The 18,172-nt window shown below is 44.9% G+C and overlaps 1 protein-coding gene across 14 annotated transcripts in view; it reads right to left on the minus strand.

Moving 5' to 3' along the window:
- Positions 1-89: 89 nt before the first annotated feature.
- The window catches only part of numbl (NUMB like endocytic adaptor protein), a 47,933-nt gene continuing 29,850 nt past the window's right edge, over positions 90-18,172 (minus strand). For 2 of the 14 annotated variants that reach the window (XM_053872851.1, XM_053872844.1), the window contains exons 2-9: positions 14,818-14,965; positions 11,174-11,248; positions 10,266-10,340; positions 6,407-6,547; positions 5,718-5,937; positions 5,347-5,613; positions 3,465-3,647; positions 90-3,385 (exon numbers count right to left, since the gene is read on the minus strand). In XM_053872851.1, coding sequence (XP_053728826.1) covers positions 2,298-3,385; positions 3,465-3,647; positions 5,347-5,613; positions 5,718-5,937; positions 6,407-6,547; positions 10,266-10,340; positions 11,174-11,248; positions 14,818-14,943 — 2,175 coding nt within the window. In that variant the 5' untranslated portion in view covers positions 14,944-14,965 and the 3' untranslated portion in view covers positions 90-2,297. Of the gene's footprint in view, positions 3,386-3,464; positions 3,648-5,346; positions 5,614-5,717; positions 5,938-6,406; positions 6,548-10,265; positions 10,341-11,173; positions 11,249-14,817; positions 14,969-15,249; positions 16,623-18,172 lie in introns of those variants that run through there. The other 12 variants (XM_053872850.1, XM_053872843.1, XM_053872855.1 and 9 more) reach the window with 11 other exon arrangements.

Below are 18,172 nucleotides of genomic sequence, written 5' to 3' on the forward strand. Positions count from 1 at the left end.
ACGGTAGATGAAGTACACCCACACACATATGTAATATTATATTACTTTATTATCTTTTGTACAATGTACTTACAATACAAATATGTAGGTTTAAATACAAAAAGAAATTCTGTAAATAAAGGTTAAAAATAAACTCCTCTGGTTGTCTTTGTTACCACGGCTAAACTATGTCTTTACAATCATGTGTATGAGGTCGTTTGGTTTGCTCAACACGAAACACAATTCATCGTGGGCAGAGAGGTGGACCACCAACGCAGGAGGGGAACTTAAGAAAGAATGAGCGAAAAATCAAATCAGCCAACTTCCTCAGCCGTAAAATGAGTCAAGAACTGGACGATCCGGGCGTGAATGGCTGTAGGCGCTTGCAGAGTGGGTTGTGGTCTGTGCATGACCAACGACAGTTTTCAATCCAGAGTGACAAGATCAGAGCGTCAGTTTCTGTTATTTCATAACAAAGTAAAACTTACGTTTAATGGCTTAAATGAAGTAAATAGCAGTGAATATTTTTAACTTTAACATTTTTTGGACAGTTTTAATGTAAACAACCCAATGTCATGTCTTTGCCTCTGTACGTTTTTTATGCTCGTGTGAAGCAAAAAGATGAATTGATTCTAAGAAAAGGAAAATGCTCTGGCTTCTCATGTTTGTTTGACAGCAGCACTGACACAAAGACAAGGAGCAGAGTGTCAGAGTTGGAGATGCTTAGGTTTTTAATTGGGAGTGACTGTGAAGGACAAGATTAGAAACAAGCATAAGAGATGGACAGCTCATGTAGAAAGGTTTGGAGATAAAATTAGTGAAGTGAAGGGGAGAGACAGGTTAAATGGACGATTGGGAGATAGCAAAAATGCGGGAGGACAGCAATAGAAACATAAAGTTCATGTGACAAAGGAGGACAATGGAAACATCAGGCGCGACTAGGAAGGATGTGCAAGATAAGTTAAGGAGGACAAAGCTGCGGCAACCACTGGAGGAAAAGAAGAAAAAGGCATGTAACTGTGTCATATGGCCGTCATCTTGAACTGATGTATCTTCGTGAAGTACTCGCATAACACTCCGGAGCAACCCCTATGTGATGACCTTGTTCAACAATGAATGCATAGCGCTGAGTCAAGGTCCAGAAATAAAGAAAATAAGTCCATATAAATTCTAAACTGTGTTGTTTAAATGAATGCATCCTCTTAAAGAGTAGGTCTGAATCAAGGTCTTGAGAACTGTGTGCTGTCTTGCAGTTGAAACGTCGCCATAGTGATGCTTTACGCGCCTCACCTTTTCCTATCCACTTTCTTCTTAGCGATCTGTAAAGGTATCACATACTGCAATCCACTCCCTCTTTTGTCCACTTACTTCACATCCTTTTCGCGACACTTTCTCTCTTAATATTCTGGAACGTTTCTGTTGTCGTGGTTTGCTAAATGTCATGTTCGCCGTCTGATAAGAAACCCTGTTTGGAATTGTAAAGAAGTGGTGTTGGAGCTGAGACCGGTTTGTGAATGCTGCTCGGGTCGGAGGAGGACTTGTGGTGCTGTCTTCCTGGGTGGCGCAGCATATTGTATAAACAGACTTTTGTGTATATACGTCAGAGCTGATGGTAAAAAGTAACATGCTGCTATATACACTGAAATATCGCTTCGCTGTCAGACCAGTTAGTTTCACATGAATCCACTGTTTTTGCACGTGTGTCTATACCGCTCGGTCGTTCCTGCTCCACTGCATAACAAAATAAATATATCCCAAAAACACTTATGAAACACTGTCGATTTTTAACTATATATAGATATTTATAACGTGTTAACGTAAAATATAACAAAAATAAAATATAATAAATAAAATCATTTTGGCCATAATCTCTACTTTTGGATGGTGAGTCCTTTGTTTTGGTCACTGGGGTCTCGCAACTCTTATCCTCATCTGTTCATCAGACCTGTCAAACACATCCTGAAGAAATCAACAGCAGAATCCCTACTTTATAAAAAAGTAAAAACCACTCGGCCCAGTTCCATCCTCCAGGGGGCAGATGTGGTACATTCACGGACTCGGAGCAGGTACAATAAAGCTGAGTGAAAAAGAGAGGCAGATCAAGTCAAGCAATACGTCCAGTCCTTCAGAAGCCCAGTCGCGTCCTCACCCCCTGCAGCTCTGGCGGAGCTCAAAGGAATCGCTAAAGATCAGATTCAAGAGCTCCACGGGGAAGCAGCTGATCGACATTCAAAACCAGCATCTGATTCTCATAGAAGATGCTTCAGTTGGCCGAACGTCTTCTCAGTCTGTCAACTGTTCTGGAGTGGTTGACTGAGTTAGAGCTCAATCTCAAACGTCTTCTGCAAGTTGTTGGAGAAAGGGTTGGCAGCTGCAGGTGGTGACTTGTTCCCCGGCTGTAGAGGTGCAGGTTTGCTCTCCAAAGCAGCCCATTTGGCCTCAAAACGGTCATCATCTTGGGAATCTCCGGCGACAGGTGCAGTTAGCTGGCTCCCCTCAGGTGGCCAGTTACCGCTCATGCAAGCGCTGTTGGTCCCATTCTGAAGGTTCATGATGTTGCTGCTCTGTGGTGGGATGCCATTGATCGAAGCGATGGAAGTGAACGGTTGCGAGGGGAACCCCCCTGTGTGCCCAACTGAACCTTGTGCCCCAGGGTAACCATGAACACCAAGGGATCCTCCTTTAGGAGCTGCACTGGAAGAGCCAATGGAGGCTGCGCCGCCTGATGAGCCGGTGGCTGTGCAAAAGGCATTCGCAACCATTTGTGACGGAGTTATTCCAACCACGGGAACACTTGCGTTGGGGTAGGTCATGCTGCTCGCCAAACCTGGCATGTAGGTCTGCATGGGCACGAAGGCGGGTTGCACAGGCTGGGTGCCGAACATTCCAACGGCGGCAGGAGTACCATCAAACACTAAGGGAAAGGGTTGCATTGAGCTGGGTAGGGACCCTGGAGGCCCAGGTAGTGAGGGCTGTATCATAGGGGCCCCTGACATGCTCGGACCAGACATAGTGGGGATAGACATGGAAGGTAGCGACATAGGGGGGCCTGACACTGGAGGCCCGGGTATTAAAGGAACAGATGATATGGACATTGGTGGAAGTGTCGGGGGCCCAGAGATGAGCGGTTTTGTCATGGTGCCAAGCGGCCTTGAGATGGTCGACACTGGCGGGACAGACGCTAAACTGGATATCTGCTGACTGGACGCGGCTGGGGGACCAGGGATGGTGGGGATAGTTGGACCAGGGGGTGGCGTCTGTTGGGACATGACAACTTTAGAGACCTCCTCCAACCACCGCTCTGCCTCAGAGGGAGTCCGCTTGTGTCCGCTCTGCATCTGCACGGCCACCGACGCTGGTGGTGGCGAGTGCAGCGGAGGCTCCGGCTGCATCCAGGAGGAGGCACCTAGAGGTGTGAATGGAAGCGATTAAAACACTCTCTTTATCACCATGAAGTTCATACTGTGGTCTTTGACCGGACTCACCCTGCATTGGGGCAGGTGGTGGGGGTAGGATGGGTGGCACAGAGCAGGGTGGGGCAGCGCCAGCCAGGGAGCAAGGGTTGGCGTATAACTCTTCGGATGGTCTGGTAAAGGAAGTGTTGATCTGGCTGCACAGGGCATTTATACTGCTGTCTCCACACGCCAGCCCCATGTCCATCTCTAGTACTGGCAAGACACAGAGCCAGAGGAGCAAACAAGGAAAAGGGGAGAGAGGAACAAACAGATATTAAAGATGTTGACTAAGCTGTCATGACATGGTACTCAAGGGCTCTTGTGACCTAGAAACAAGATTCTGTGCGTCTGTGTTGCGATGTGACACAGTAGAGATTTGTCCTTTTTTGCACTTCCTCAACACATATTTGTGGGTCTCTTCTGTGGGGCCTCACAGTAACAATTCTGGAGGGCAGAATAGAGTTGGTTCTGAACCTTACCATGCCACACAAACACAAGAGGTGGTGTGAGAATGAGGTTTACAGTTCAAGCAATATTATAAAAATGCTTCAGGAAAACCCTACCTTTAACTTAACCCTAACTCTAACCTCACTTGCAGTACTTATTGGTGGCAAAGTCAGTGTGCATACTCAACCTGGGGACAGTTGTGTCCTCCCTCTATCATCAGAGCAGCAACTAGATTTGTAAGCTACACCAGGTCATAAAAAGCGGGCGTTTCTCAGACAGAAACAAACAGAAAGGCCGGCGACCAGAACATACTTCCACAACCACAGCAACAGTGTTCAATAACTTTCAATTAGGGGCTGAAGAAACAAAACAAAGACACATGTCGCAAGAATGTAAACAAGCTAAGCAGTGCCCAGGCGCCGAGCCCGGCTATCACTTCAGCCGACTTTATCCCCGTTTCCAGTCCAAAAGTAATGGATCCAGTCAGCGCGGATTAGGTGGTGTAATGTTCAGGTCTGACTTCAGCCAGGACGGCAGCATCAAAGCTCTCCTGCACCCAGCCCAGATATAAATAGAAACACAATCCCCATTGTGGTTCTTTTGTCCCATGATCGTTCTCATCATTTGGACTTTTGTACCATTAAGTGGTGACACAAAATGACATTTTCATTTTTAATCCATACTCTATTCTGTGTATTGTGAGTCCGCACGTTTCACTAGAGGGTGGAGGGATCATCTGAGACCCTCTGAATCCCCCACTCAGGAGCATCCCACCGAGTTCAGAGGCTCCTCCACGTTGCTGAGGGCCAGTGCTCATGCAGTGGACGGCTTCACAGCTCACATCATCCGGACAGCACAGATCAATGCACATGCAATTCCCGGGGTCACCACCGGGGAGACGCTGGCTTGTGATGAACTTGTGTTTTGATGTGTCAAAAGGAAATCACAGGGAAAAAAAGAGACTAATGCATGTGTAAAGAGAGCAGCGGTTGATTTTTCCTCTCTCTCATCTGCTAATGACTGTAATCAGACCTGCATGTTTGCGTCGCAGATACGCTCTCACTGTTGTTACCAGCAGAAATAATCACAGCACTTCAGAGAGCGGCTTTTATTTATTATACTTTACGTGCCTTTGAATCTAACGCCGCTTCATCTGGGAGGGAAAAAATGGCGGCAGTGTTTAAATACGTTTTTTTGTTTGACAGATGATGCTTTTACGGACGTGAATCGCAGTGAAGGAAGAAAGTGAAGGCAAATCTGTTGATGTGTGGGTTTGTTTTCTAGCCGTAGACCAATGACCTTCCTGTTCTCCTTTTGGGTTATTTCATCTCTAAGTTGCAGCCAGGAAAATAATGAAAATGGATCTGTTTACAACAAAAAGTCACCAACTCCTGGATGACTGACAGAAGCAGCGCCGCAGTACCATCCCTCTGGAGTCTTCACCTCTCAGCCGCTGTGAACTCACCAGGGTTCTTGGCCTGGAAGTCGGTCTTGCGTTGCAGAGTGGATGGCAGGTCGTTGAGGCGGAGCGACAGCTGCCTCTTAAAGGGAGAGTTCTTCTGGCTGAGCGCTGGGAATCCCCGGAATGAGCCCTGACGCACCAGCTGCTCGATGGGAGCGTGGCGACGGGGGATGGCATGCGGCCCGCCAGGTTCCGGGCGCTCCATCGGGGACGCCGCACCCTCGGGTGGGGAGGCATTGCCTGGTGGCATAGCTGGAATAGAGGGCGGGTCTAGAGGAATAGGACAGGCGAAAAGTCAAAATATAGAACTGTAGATTTATAACATCTCTCATGGCTATAAATAGAATGAATAGAGTAATGAAGCTATTACATACATTGTCGTTTCCCACCTTTCTTTTTGTCCAGTTTGTCATCTCGTTCGCTGCCGCTGCCCGGCTGGCTGCTGGAGGAGTTGGCGCGGAAGGAGCCCTCGCGTACGAATGAGGTGCGACTGGCATCGAAGGACGCGGTCACGCCACACTCCTTTTCTCTGCGCTGCTTCCTCTCCAGGCAGGCGGCAAACGCGCAGCCGACAGCATGACTCAGTCTCTCCCCCTGGTGGAAGGCACGAAAAGAAACAATTGACATTGAACCCTGCTTTATAACACCACAAAAATATCCACTTTACTCCCATGCTACTGTTCATATTACACAGCAGTTTTGCCCTTGCAGACAGCGATGTGAGTGTGTGTGGGATGGGGCGACACTGTGGTGGAATTAGAAACAGACAGAGATGGGCAGATAACTCTACAGGCTTCTGTCTAATCCCCTCTCCTAATCCCGCAGGTCTGTGCCTCGCTCTCCTCCATCCACATGAATAATCCAACCCTCTGTCTGAGCTGATGAAACCGTGGCAGGTTCTGAAAGCACAATGGCCCGTGACAGCATGGGCTCCGATCAGTGTCAACCTTCCATCTCTCAGGTTTAGTCAAGTCGGAATCAGCAGCAAAGAGACAAAGAGATTACATCCTTTTTTATATCCAGTCATCTGACCACAGGAGGGGAGCACAAACAGTCCACTCACCGAATCCTTCAGAGCCATAAAGCAGTGGCACATCCACCGTCGGGTGGTTCCGTCTCTGCAGATGTAGGAGAAGGCCTTGTCATAGTTGCGGTCGGGAGCACAGAAGGAGACCTTTTCGATGGTTTGGTCCACAATCAGATCCTGTCAGAGAAGCAGCACACAGTCAGTCACAGTTTCAATCCTGAAGAAAACTCTTATCAGTGACAATATGAGTCAGTCTGATGTTGTCGGTTGTTGTTGTTCAGGTGCAAACAAACAGCTTGTGCTGCTGCTATGGGACGCCGTTCTAGAAGAATGACACAAGTCAAGTGACTGGTTCACACGATAGCTCCGTCAGAACCGTAGTCAGATTTTGCTTCAACAACAGCACAACTTTCACACTTCAGAGTGCCCACGCAATTTAGCACTTCTTGGACCAACCATGAGGGTATTGAAAATGAAATGACATTTTTTTGACTCGGTCATAAAAAGGATCTCGCACCACATCAAACTTTCCCAGACAAAGCACTTTTTTAAACATTTTACCGAGCCCAGGTTACAATCAGGTCACGGGTCCACCTCTCCATTACGCATTAGCCAACTGGCTTGCTGCCCTGTCACTGCTGCTGCAGGGCCCTGTAGTACTTTGACTGCGTATGAGTTTGCGCCTTCCAAAAATTGAATCTATAGTAAGTGAACATTAAGTCGCAGGTAAAGAGTTGTGCTATCACGAAGAAGGGCGTTTAAGAAAACTATTGAGGACTATATAGAATATTTTTAGCTGAACAATTATTTTTTAAAAAGTAAACGACAAAAGGAATCACCTGTAAAAGGGAAAAACTGTATTCTTGTGTAAAATTCTAATGTGACATTCCAGTTAATAAAATTGAGACAATTATCATGATGTAATGACGGTAATTTAGGCTGGCAAAAATTTAAAAATGAGAATTTGACAAATGCATTAAAAAGCAAATTACTTATTTTTAGTGGAACAGAATATTAATATAAAATGAACATGTAAAAGCACGATGACAAAAATGACCAAGTTCTTCAAAGAGTCTCGACCTCAGTTAACCTGCCTCTCTCAAAAGAAAAAAAAGGGAACTAAGTCATAAAAGTGAGCCGTCTTTTTAGTAGATGTTTTCCACCACTTGCCCTTCTTTCAGTCATGAGGCTTATTCAGCCAGACTTGGTGTCTATAGCGGCGACTGAGGGGCCCTGCTCTTTCTTCATGTATATTAAGGGGCCCGGGGCTCACCTCTCTGACTCTCCAAAAAGTAAGAGCTGAGTGGGAGAAGAAAGACGGCAAAGGGCTCACACACTCATCCACTCACATGCTTCCTCTCTTTTAGTGCCGCGGAACACAAAGAGAGGGGGAGAGGATGAGTGCGGGGAGGGGAAGGACAGCGGGATGCTAAAGACCCAAGTCTTAGCGGCCCCCTGACAGCAGGAGGGCGTGGAGACTCAAACTATCATCACTGACGCTCAGCTTTTCCTCATCGCAGAAAAACCTTGAAGCAACTTGTGTCTCCACTGAAGGCAGATGAAGGTTGAGCGGCGACGCGTCTCGGATGAATGTGCGCTCTGTGCATTCAGACTCACATTAATTGCTGTGTGGGTGTTTTACAGAGGCTTTCTGATTCACCCGTCAAAGGAAGATTCAACACTTGTAGTGGGACTTTATTGAAGTTTGCGGAGGCAGAGACAAAGAAATTACATATGAGACCTCAGATTTTTGATCGGGATAATTAAGGCTAAGTACGGCCCAGGGGCCACATGTAACCGCTTGGCCCTCGAGAGGTCAGTGAGAAGCTATAACTTATAAAGGTCAAGTTAAAAGTTGCATTCCGTTTTTGTTTCCTGATTTTTATTTTCAGTTTTTATTCATATTTTATTCTAACAATGATCATCTCATGTCTTTTTGTTAGTTTTTCCCTCTCAGTTTGTTTCATTTCATTTCATCTACAGATTTCTTCAGTATAATTCCCATCCACGTCATGCTACTTTTTTCATCCTTTCTACTGCTCCTTTCCAAATACTACATACTACACAACATATTCCATACAATTAGGTGGAAAACAATCCCAGCAGTGCGGGTTCAAGTGAGTTTCATGTGATAATCATGTGTATTTTACATGTTTGTTTTGAATTCTCTCCTCATATGTTATCATTTGTAATAGAAAATATATAGTTGAAAATAGATCGCAAAACTTTGCTTTAAAAATGTCTTCATGATTTTGATACCCAAAAAAGGGGAGAAATGAAAGTACTCAAGCAGTGTCTGATTTTCTGACTCAGACTCTTCATCTGGTGCGCGGCCCCGAACACAGCAAAGCTCATAACAGCCATAGCAGCAGAGCTCTGAGATGGACTCAGCGGGCCAAAGTTCTCATAACTGTAGCTCAGTAGTGCGGCTCACACATGTCTTTTGTTGGCTGAATATGAAAAGCCCAATCCTTTCATATATTCAGATTCAATCATTGCTGAGAAAGACAAACAGAGGAAGGAGACTGGGGTGGAAGTGGGGGGGTGAGGTCATGTGGGTGGGCTCCAAACAACAGAAAACTGAAGTATAACAAAGGAGGGGCAGCTATACTGGATGCTTTCCTCAATCTCTGTCCTGTTCCACACCACCTCAAGTGTTACTTCATTTCCTTCCCTCTAAGCTAAACATCTACGGTGAGACACACAGAACGAACTGTCCAAGAAAATGAAAACTCTCATGCTGATTATATAGACCAGGGGAACCCAAACACAAATATGAGAGATGTATTTTATCAAGTCATTGAGGTCAGGCGGCATGCCAGACTGCAACACTTCAAACAACAACAAAAATAGAAAGCAGGAATGCCGTCATAGCTATAAAGAGTTCTAGCTATACATGCTAGTTTTTTCACTCCACTCTTCTCAGACTTGATGATAAAGCTGGAAGGTGAGTACATTTTCAACACGTGCTATATATTCAACATCACTAGCTTTTGACTATTTCTTTGTTTAAATGGAAACACCCCTGGAATTTTCAATTGTAAACATGCTAAGATCCCTAGAAGGACATGAATGAACAAATTAGAAATATAAGTTGAGATAAATCTGAACAATGAACTAACAAATGTTCACTCTGGGCCATTAAGAGTGTTTTTCGCAGGACTGAGCAGCCTGGTGGTCTCTCTCCCTCATCCCCAGTTCTGAGTCGCAGACTTGTTTTGGGAGAGTCTCACGCTAAAAAAACTAGCCGTCTAGCTAAAATAAAATAGTTTTCCAACTAATTTTGTAACGTAATAACACAGTCTAGCTCTTTTTTCGTAAACTCTGCGCTAAAGATGCGTGCATTTGGTGACTTCCTGGATGTGCATACATCACATGAAAGCTCATGTTTCTAGCTTGCATGAACCATTTTAGTCGCACTTGTCTGTTCAGTTCATGACTCTTGTTAAACTACGATGGGCAGCAGTAAACACCAGTAAATCTGCTCCGTGGTTTGGGCGGTCCTCCTGGAGATACACTGGGGACTACCGTAATGACAGTCCAAGGTCTCTCTTCCTGCTTGAAGAAGATTGAAATGTGTACATCAATCCATGTCAGGCTCTTAATAGAGGATTAAGGAACATTTCAGGGGCCACAAACAAGTGGCTAGTGGGCGAGAAGTAGCGCAGAGACCATGTATTGAGGTATAGAGTGAAACTCATAAATGAAGAGAGTCCTGAAGAGAGTCCTTCAGGATCTGGTCCTGTGCAGTGAGATTTACAGTGTCAAGATGAGAAGCTGCAGACCGAAACACACAACCACCGCAACATAACTCCATGTCTATTATTGATGGTCCGCTCACCCACATCAGCACCATACGACCCAACCAGGATGAAGAGAAGGCTTGTTTACCTACCTTGGTCTTATCATCCACCACCCTGAGTCCGTCCGCTGACACCCACAGAACCGCTTTGACTGTCTTCTTCCCACTCTGAAGGGACAGAGCAACAATGCTTTTGAACACTTCATCATTTGAACACAGTCTTCTCCAGATCAGGTTGCTCCCGCTGAAGTGTTCCACATAACAATGAGGTAATAGAGGGCAGCAGTGGAAACCGTGCCAGCTGGCATCGGCTCAGTAGACGAGGGCACCAGGCACAGCTAATAACACACTCAGCATGGACCTGCCTAAAAATACCGGCACTAAAAAAGACTCCACATGTGAGAGCTAGTGAGCCAGCAGAGATGTTTTTGCATGTGTAAGAGAGGGAGACAAAGTCGGCACAATAGAGCGACGCTTTGAAACACACTGTGACTCGACAAGGAGCCTCGATTGTTGTATAATCCCACTGAGGGGAATAGACAGCTGGCAATGACAGTAAGTAAAACTTTTTGAGACAGTTGAAGAAAGAGGAAGCGAAAATTATATGAATTCTGACAATATCTGACAATATATATCGTTGCAATATCGTAGTATATTTTGGACATCGCCGCTCTACACGTGAGTGTGCAGTGGACTAGCACCGGCCCGTGCTCCCAGCTCCAATCCTGCATCCCAGGGGGGACGCTGCGAGAGTGAGTCCCAAATCGTATTTTCTGCTCTGCTGGGCGTCCTAGAGGCAGATTGGCAGGAGACGCGATGGGGAATCAAACCCTCCACGCCGGACAGTATGTGGCAGGATATGGGTGAAGGTGAGAAACTAACAGGAGTGAGAGCGAGAACAGTGGAGGATTTTTTTTTTTAACAACCGAGTCTTTGGTCGATACTTCCAGCCGACTCTGTAATGAGCTCAGGGAAACCTGCCGTGTGTTAATGGTACTCACAACTTTGAGCTTCTTCACAGCTTCCTCACACACGTGCATTCCTCTCGACTCCTCCACCTCCACCAAGCCCAGGTACTGCAGAGAGCACACACAGATGATTACAACCTGAAAACATTATTACCATCTGCACACACACAAAAGCAGCTGTTGTGGTTTCAGAATGACTCAAATGTGAAGGAAAATGATGCCTTTTGTTTAAAAGTAAGTACGGACCATTAAATCTCATGCATGAAAAAATTTAGAAAGTTATTTTAGTGTTTCATTAGTTGTGGCTGCATTACACAGACAAAATACAGATAGAAATAAGAAGAGATGGACTGCATGGGTTGGAGAGAGATGAATCACAAACACATTGTTTTTCCTGAGAAGTAATGTAAAGTAACCAATTCAGTAAACATAAAAAAATGAAAAAATTCCTGGCAGAATCCCTGCAGTATATCAGCTCTTAACATTGTGGGTATCGACAAACAGAATGAAGAAACCATCCCATCATCAAGTTCAGCACACAGTAGCAGAACACAACTTTTTTTTCCACTACTGTACTTTATTGATCTGTAACACAACAAGATTCAATCTGCAGCAGCCACCTGCTACAAAGTTCAAGGTTATTTTGAAGGGTCTGTGAGTCAAGTGGAGGATGGGTGCTTTTCAATGATCTGCTCTGAACCATCAGTGATGGTGAATAAACCTGACAGATGCCTCAGCAAGCTATATTATACACAAAACACGCTGCAAGATTACCCCTCAACTTGACTTTACAGCAGTGTGTTGGGTGGTAATAATGAAGACGCGAAGCAGCAGAGCACCAAAGTCATTTACAGCCTGGTATCCTTTTGTGTTTGAGGCACCACAATGTGCGCCAAACCCACCGGGACACAATTAAAACCAGCGCGGCTGCTCCAGTCAGGAGTCGAGCGGAGAGAGCTAAGTGATTTCACACGATGTCAGGGACGTCCCTGAACTCACGTTCCTGTAAATAGAAATACATTAAAAAGTGCATGCAGTGGTTGTCTATTGTCTCAACCAATTTCTGTAAGTAGTGTTGTATTCCTCTCTAACTCCATCTCATCTCCCCACCAGTGTCTCTCCATCTGCTCCCAGCATCCTTCACACTGCCATTTCCTCCCGCCCGTCTAATCCATAACAGCATCTCATCATCCATGCCCCTGTGGACTCCATCTTGTCATAGTCCCTCTGGATCTGCAGCGAATCACTTGGACTCTGAGAGGCACATGTGCACGCTCCAGCTGCGTATCAACAAATGAGACCATCAATAACAAGAAAGCTTGGGCAAAGATCTGTGTGTTTCTCTGTGAGCGGTGGCCTTTATATTCCCACACTGATGCTGCATCATTTTTCTTTTGCAAGATGCCACAATGACTCCAGTCCCCTTGTTGGTAGACAAACCGATTCACAGAGCAGAAATAGCAGGGTCTTTTAATAACACTGTCTTCACACATCCAGCACACGCAGTTGAACCTCAGCAAATGTGACACTGAACCATCATTTTCTGGCCAGAGATGAGACGGATTCAAGACATGACTTCAATGTGACAATCATAGTAGTTTACCATGCAGAATTATCTTGCACATTATCACGCATTTTTTCATTGTTTTTCTATTATTATTTTCTAATACTCTGTTGCCAAGAGTTCTATCATAACCTCAGTGCTGAAAAAGGATGGTCAGATGTTCACAAACAAAAAACAACCTTCAAAGAAAAAAAAGGCCACGTACTGTACAGGACACCTGAAATTCCTACTCTACAATTTTAACACTACAAAATCCATCACAAACCATATCCAAAGCTACAGCACGGTAGACTTACATTTATTGAGTATTTCATTCTTCCATGCCTCTTCTATCACTTGAAACTATTGTTTAATGTGCATAAATATTTTAATCTTTTGAAAAATAAAAATAAAATAAAAATAATAATAATAATAATAAAAAAATAAAAATAAAAATAAAAAACTTGACCATTATTACAGACTTCCAAATTGTGGGCAGGCAGATTTAAGAGAATGAAATCTAATATAATCTTGTGTAGTTTAGTCCATAATATTTGCAGCGCTTGTTTTTCCTTTGGTCCTCTTTAGTTTGAGTCCTTGTACTTCTGACTCCACACATTTTATCACGGAAAATTATTCAGTGAGCTAAATCACATGCCAAACTCGAGTTCTGGGGGCCAAATCCAGTCATTCTGTGAGGCCCACAAGACTTTTCTATTCATATAGCGGGCCCAGCATGAGTCACCATTTCAAGTGCACCTGAAGCCTTCAATGCAATTTTGGCCTTCAGCAGGAAGTTTTTTTTTTTGCCTGACAAAACTTTCGATAAAAAAAAAGAAGAGACACCAGAGTTTTTCTCATAGCTGTGAAAGAGACATCACTATCTGTGTGGACTTTTCCCTCCCATTAAATCACCAGTTACGGACTAGGAGTCCACTAGTTGGTGACTAGACCATGGAAAGATCTCTCAAACCCTTAGAGAATATTTCCCTGGTGATCTGATCATTTGCCTCCTGCCACATTGTTCCTCTAGTAACAAGAGTCTAGTGGAAGAGGTTTGATAAGTCCCACATCTTAAAAACATGTGTCGCGCCTGAGGCGCTCGACGTGGCAATAAGGATTCTTCAGGCCACTTCCTGCTTCGTCTTATCTGATCTCTGATCATGAGAATATCAAAGAAGGAATTCATAAATGAGTAACTGTTGCTGCTTGTTAATGAGATGCCATTCTGCAGGGAGCGTACATCAGTCAGGTGGGAGATGAGCTGAAATCTTCGGTTTTCCCTCTTGGATTTTACCATGCAATTACTAGACAGAGCAGTTGAGGGATTATTGTCTCGCCCAAGGCCACCTTGACTGTTGCTGGATCCGCTCCATCTACCAGCCCCTGGTGAGTGGGCGTGTCCGTCACAGGGACATTTTGCCAAGTTTCTTACCCTGAAATGTATTTCACTGGGTAGATTTAAACAAAGCTACACACTGTAATCTGCATCAACCATGCCTTGCATATTCAGATGCTGTATCGCTTTAGTGCAGTGGCGGCTCCAAAACAAGCCTGATGGGGGGAGGCATTCAGTCAATGTAATGTATTATTATTATTTTTATTTTCAATATAATTTGCATAAGGATGAAAATGTCATGTTTCTTGAAAGATGACGTTATTCATTTTGGGTCACGAGTCACAGCAGAACAATAAGAAGCAGCGGCAGCGTAAACAATCATAAACATGATTCAACATTTTTTTTTATTTGTCATTTAATCGTGAAAGTATTTGCATTATTAAATATAAACTATATTAAACAAGCTGCCTTCCGAGGGGCATAACCTGTCACTAGAGGGGGCAATGCCCGTGAATGCAAGGTGCCCACTGTGGTGCCATGCTGTTACTTCCTCCAGACAGTAAATTCCCAATAATTGAAAGCAAAGACCGGATCAGCTTCTGCCCAGACTCTGATCCTCTGTCACACGGCAGGAGACGTCAGCCTTTGGTGCAATTTTCAGATCCAAAAATAATGACTTCATGTTGCAACTGTAATCCCTCACTTCTCGCCACCGTTTCACACCAAAACGGAAAGGTCAGTGACCTCCTGAAGCCACTGATCATCTGTCTCCTCCGCTGGCCTTGCGACACTCACCCTGACCGAGAAGTTGCATTTGCCCTTCCGAACCGCCTCCTCGTCCGCCTGCCACTGATGCGGTCTGCTGGCCTCTGGCACGTAGGTGGGCTTCTTCCTCCGCAGACTTTGGCGAAGCTTGTTCATCTCCGGGGTCACGTGCTCCCTGCTGCTGCGGACGAGAGCAACACTGTTATCGCATAATCACGACTTTTTCTTTTCTTAACCAGGCTCAGTTCTGACTACTGAAGCAAGGCAGAGCTGTATTAACATGAAATTCAGAATGTTTGGCATCATGGTCACATGTTTAATGAGGGAACTATTCACTTTATTAGCAGCTTTAGCAGCAATCGCGGGTAACAACATCGAGATTGACATTAGTGCCACAATGTTGCTGTCCACAAAATAACAGAGGTGAAAACCACTTCCCATGTTCAATATACACTGACTCACTCAGTCTGTGAATAAACACACTCCCCCTTGATAAGCACGTCCGCTGTCTTGCTCCTCACTGCTAATTCTCCAGCATATTGAAACGCATAAAAGCATGACCTGTTTTAAAATGGTAATCAGCGCACCATTCCGCCGCACTCACGTCCTCCCCTCACTCAGGCTCTTTTCCCTTTACAGCATGTATCTACAGCAGCGACGTCCATCATCTGCCTTCAGACAGGTGCATTTGTTTAAGGTTTCCTCATCATGGAGCTTTGGTCTTTATTTCTCTTTTCGTCTTTGTTGTGGTTCCGTCTTTATTGTCCGCCCCCAAAGGTGTGCGGACTTTATTCTCATATGAACGAGTTCATAACTTGCACAACTCAAAATAGTACACAGAGACACTGAATGAACTATTAACCTACTGCATCTAGGCCAGCAATGAAACCTCATTGATGGCCCATCATGCAACAGTTAGCTGAAAGAAACATGTATAATCCACCATCATTCTCAGGCCTGTATTCCTGGATTAACAAATTTGGATTTTAAGATTTCTTCTTCTTTCTCTTTGGGCTTCTCCCTTCAGTGGTGGCCACAGCGGATCATCCTCCTCCATCTCACCCTGTCCTCTGCTTCCTCTTCTCTCAAACCTACAAACCTCATGTCCTCCTTCACCACCTCCATAACTCTCCTCTTTGGCCTTCCTCTCCACCTTCTGCCTGGCAGTTCCAACCTCAACATCTTCTTACCAATGTACTGGCTCTCTCTCCTCTGTACATGTCCAAACCATCTCCATCTAGCCTCTCTGACTTTGTCTCCTAAACACCTGACATGTGCAGTCCCTCTGATCTACTGCTTCCTGATCCTATCCATCCTGCTCACTCCCAGAGAGAAGCTCAGCATCTTCATCTCTGCTACCTCCAGCTCCGCCTCCTGTCTTGTCCTCAGTGCCACTTTCCAAACCATACAACATTGCTGACCTGACCACTGTTTTGTACACTTTCCCTTTCATCCTTGCTGACACCCTTTTGTCACACATCACACCTGACACTTTTCTCCAATGATTTCATCCTGCCTGCACCCACTTCTTCACCTCTTTCTCACACTCTCCATTGCCCTGGACAGTAGAGCCTAAGTACTAAAAATCCTCCACCTTCTTTATCTTTACATCCTGTAACTTCACCCGTCCACTTGGCTCCCTCTCATTCACACACACGTTTTTGGATTTTAAGATTATAACACAATAAAAAATGTAAACAAAGAGCAATCTTTTGAGACGTGTGACTCGCTGTGTACGCCCAGACAGACAAAGCATTTTCAGCTTTCACTATGACATCCTTGGCGCTCCTCCGTCAATCTCTTCCTCCACATTCTACTGCGTGAGAAACAAGTTGGCTGCTTCACAAAACAAATCTGGAGGCAACAGTCTGATATGCAAATCTCCCAAGAAAAAAAAGGATGAAATTGTGTTAAAAAAAAAAAAGTGTGATCCTCTTGGCATCGACTCCTCCTTAACCTGATTTCAAATGCATGGAAATGTAATTTCAAGTATTTTCTCACCGCCTGGTCGTGGTAGAAATCGGCATCCTCGGTGTTACAGCCTGGGAAATTTAAACTAATCCTACAATGAAGACGTGAAGTCAATGAAAATCATTGACATGTGTCCTGAGGAGGAGTAAAGCGCTGTGATTCTGTACACACTCATATATACCCACACATTCAGCCATCATATCTGGGAAGCAGTTGTCTGGTCTAACATGCCGGAAGAGCTGGCAATTCTAGGTTCTTGTCTCACACACATTCATTGTGTGTCATGCCGAGCATTCAAACTGCAACTGCTGCGGAGCAGCTCCACTGCTTACTGACATGCACTGGATGCCAGGGACAGTCACACACACACGCACACACACCGCTCAATGTATACACATGTCCCGGATTGTGCCAGTCGTTTCTGGGCACAGCACCAAGTGACACATGGCACCCGAAGGTGAATGAGAGAGCGAACGACTGCTGGTCGGTGCGTTGTTTCCGACAAAAGGAGACAGCCGGGAGCAGTAGTGAGCGGCGGGTGGGGTAGAGGAGGTGCTAGCTGGGAAACACAGACTGGCCTCTCACTGCCCTCATATTTAGCACAGCGGGGGAAGAGATTTGAGCCTGAGCTTCTGGGACAAGTGACAAATGACTGGCCAGTGAAGAAGGACAGCTCAGAGGAGAGAAGTTTGAGGATGAGGCGAGAAAGTCTGTTCATCAACTGTTAGTCAGCAGTGAACGACATTTAGGCTGAGCGATGAATAAATAAATAAATGATGAGGATGCATATTTCAAACACATTTTTAAAACTAAGAGAATGTGTTTTCTTTCTTTTTTCTTCAATGTAAATATACATCCTAAATTATTTCTCTAACAGGATAGCAAAAATTCAGTTCACTTATGTCATTATATTGAATTATTATTGTGTATTTATTAAAAAAAAGAACACAAAATAAGTTTCTGTTCTTTTTTTTATCTGGAAAATACTGCGCTCATAACACCTGCAGACTTGAAGCAAAAATAATCCCCATGCCAAGTGCCATGGTGTGAAGGAATTAAAAGGTGCTTATATAAATACTTTGATGGAGTCGCTTGAGAGACACCAGGGTGGAGTTGTTGACCTGCATGCGATCTGACACTGTTCGACAGAAAACATCTGAGAGGAAAAACACAGAGCTGGCAGGAGACGTTAAATCTATAAATCAGAGTTGAGAATGGACTTCCATGTAGACTACACAGACATCAGGCCGGGAGCCAGAACACGGTTTGTGCTCGGTCCAGTCTTTTGAGGAAGCATCAATCTGGATGGTGTTTGTGTTGCGGAGCTAAGTTTACAAGCAGATGAACACACAACAGTCGACTTTCAAGCTGCTTCCTTCCTGATCCCCAGGACAACTATGCAGCTCGTTTCTTC

Source organism: Synchiropus splendidus, chromosome 8, assembly GCF_027744825.2.
Source record: "Synchiropus splendidus isolate RoL2022-P1 chromosome 8, RoL_Sspl_1.0, whole genome shotgun sequence".
Lineage (NCBI taxonomy): Eukaryota > Metazoa > Chordata > Actinopteri > Syngnathiformes > Callionymidae > Synchiropus > Synchiropus splendidus.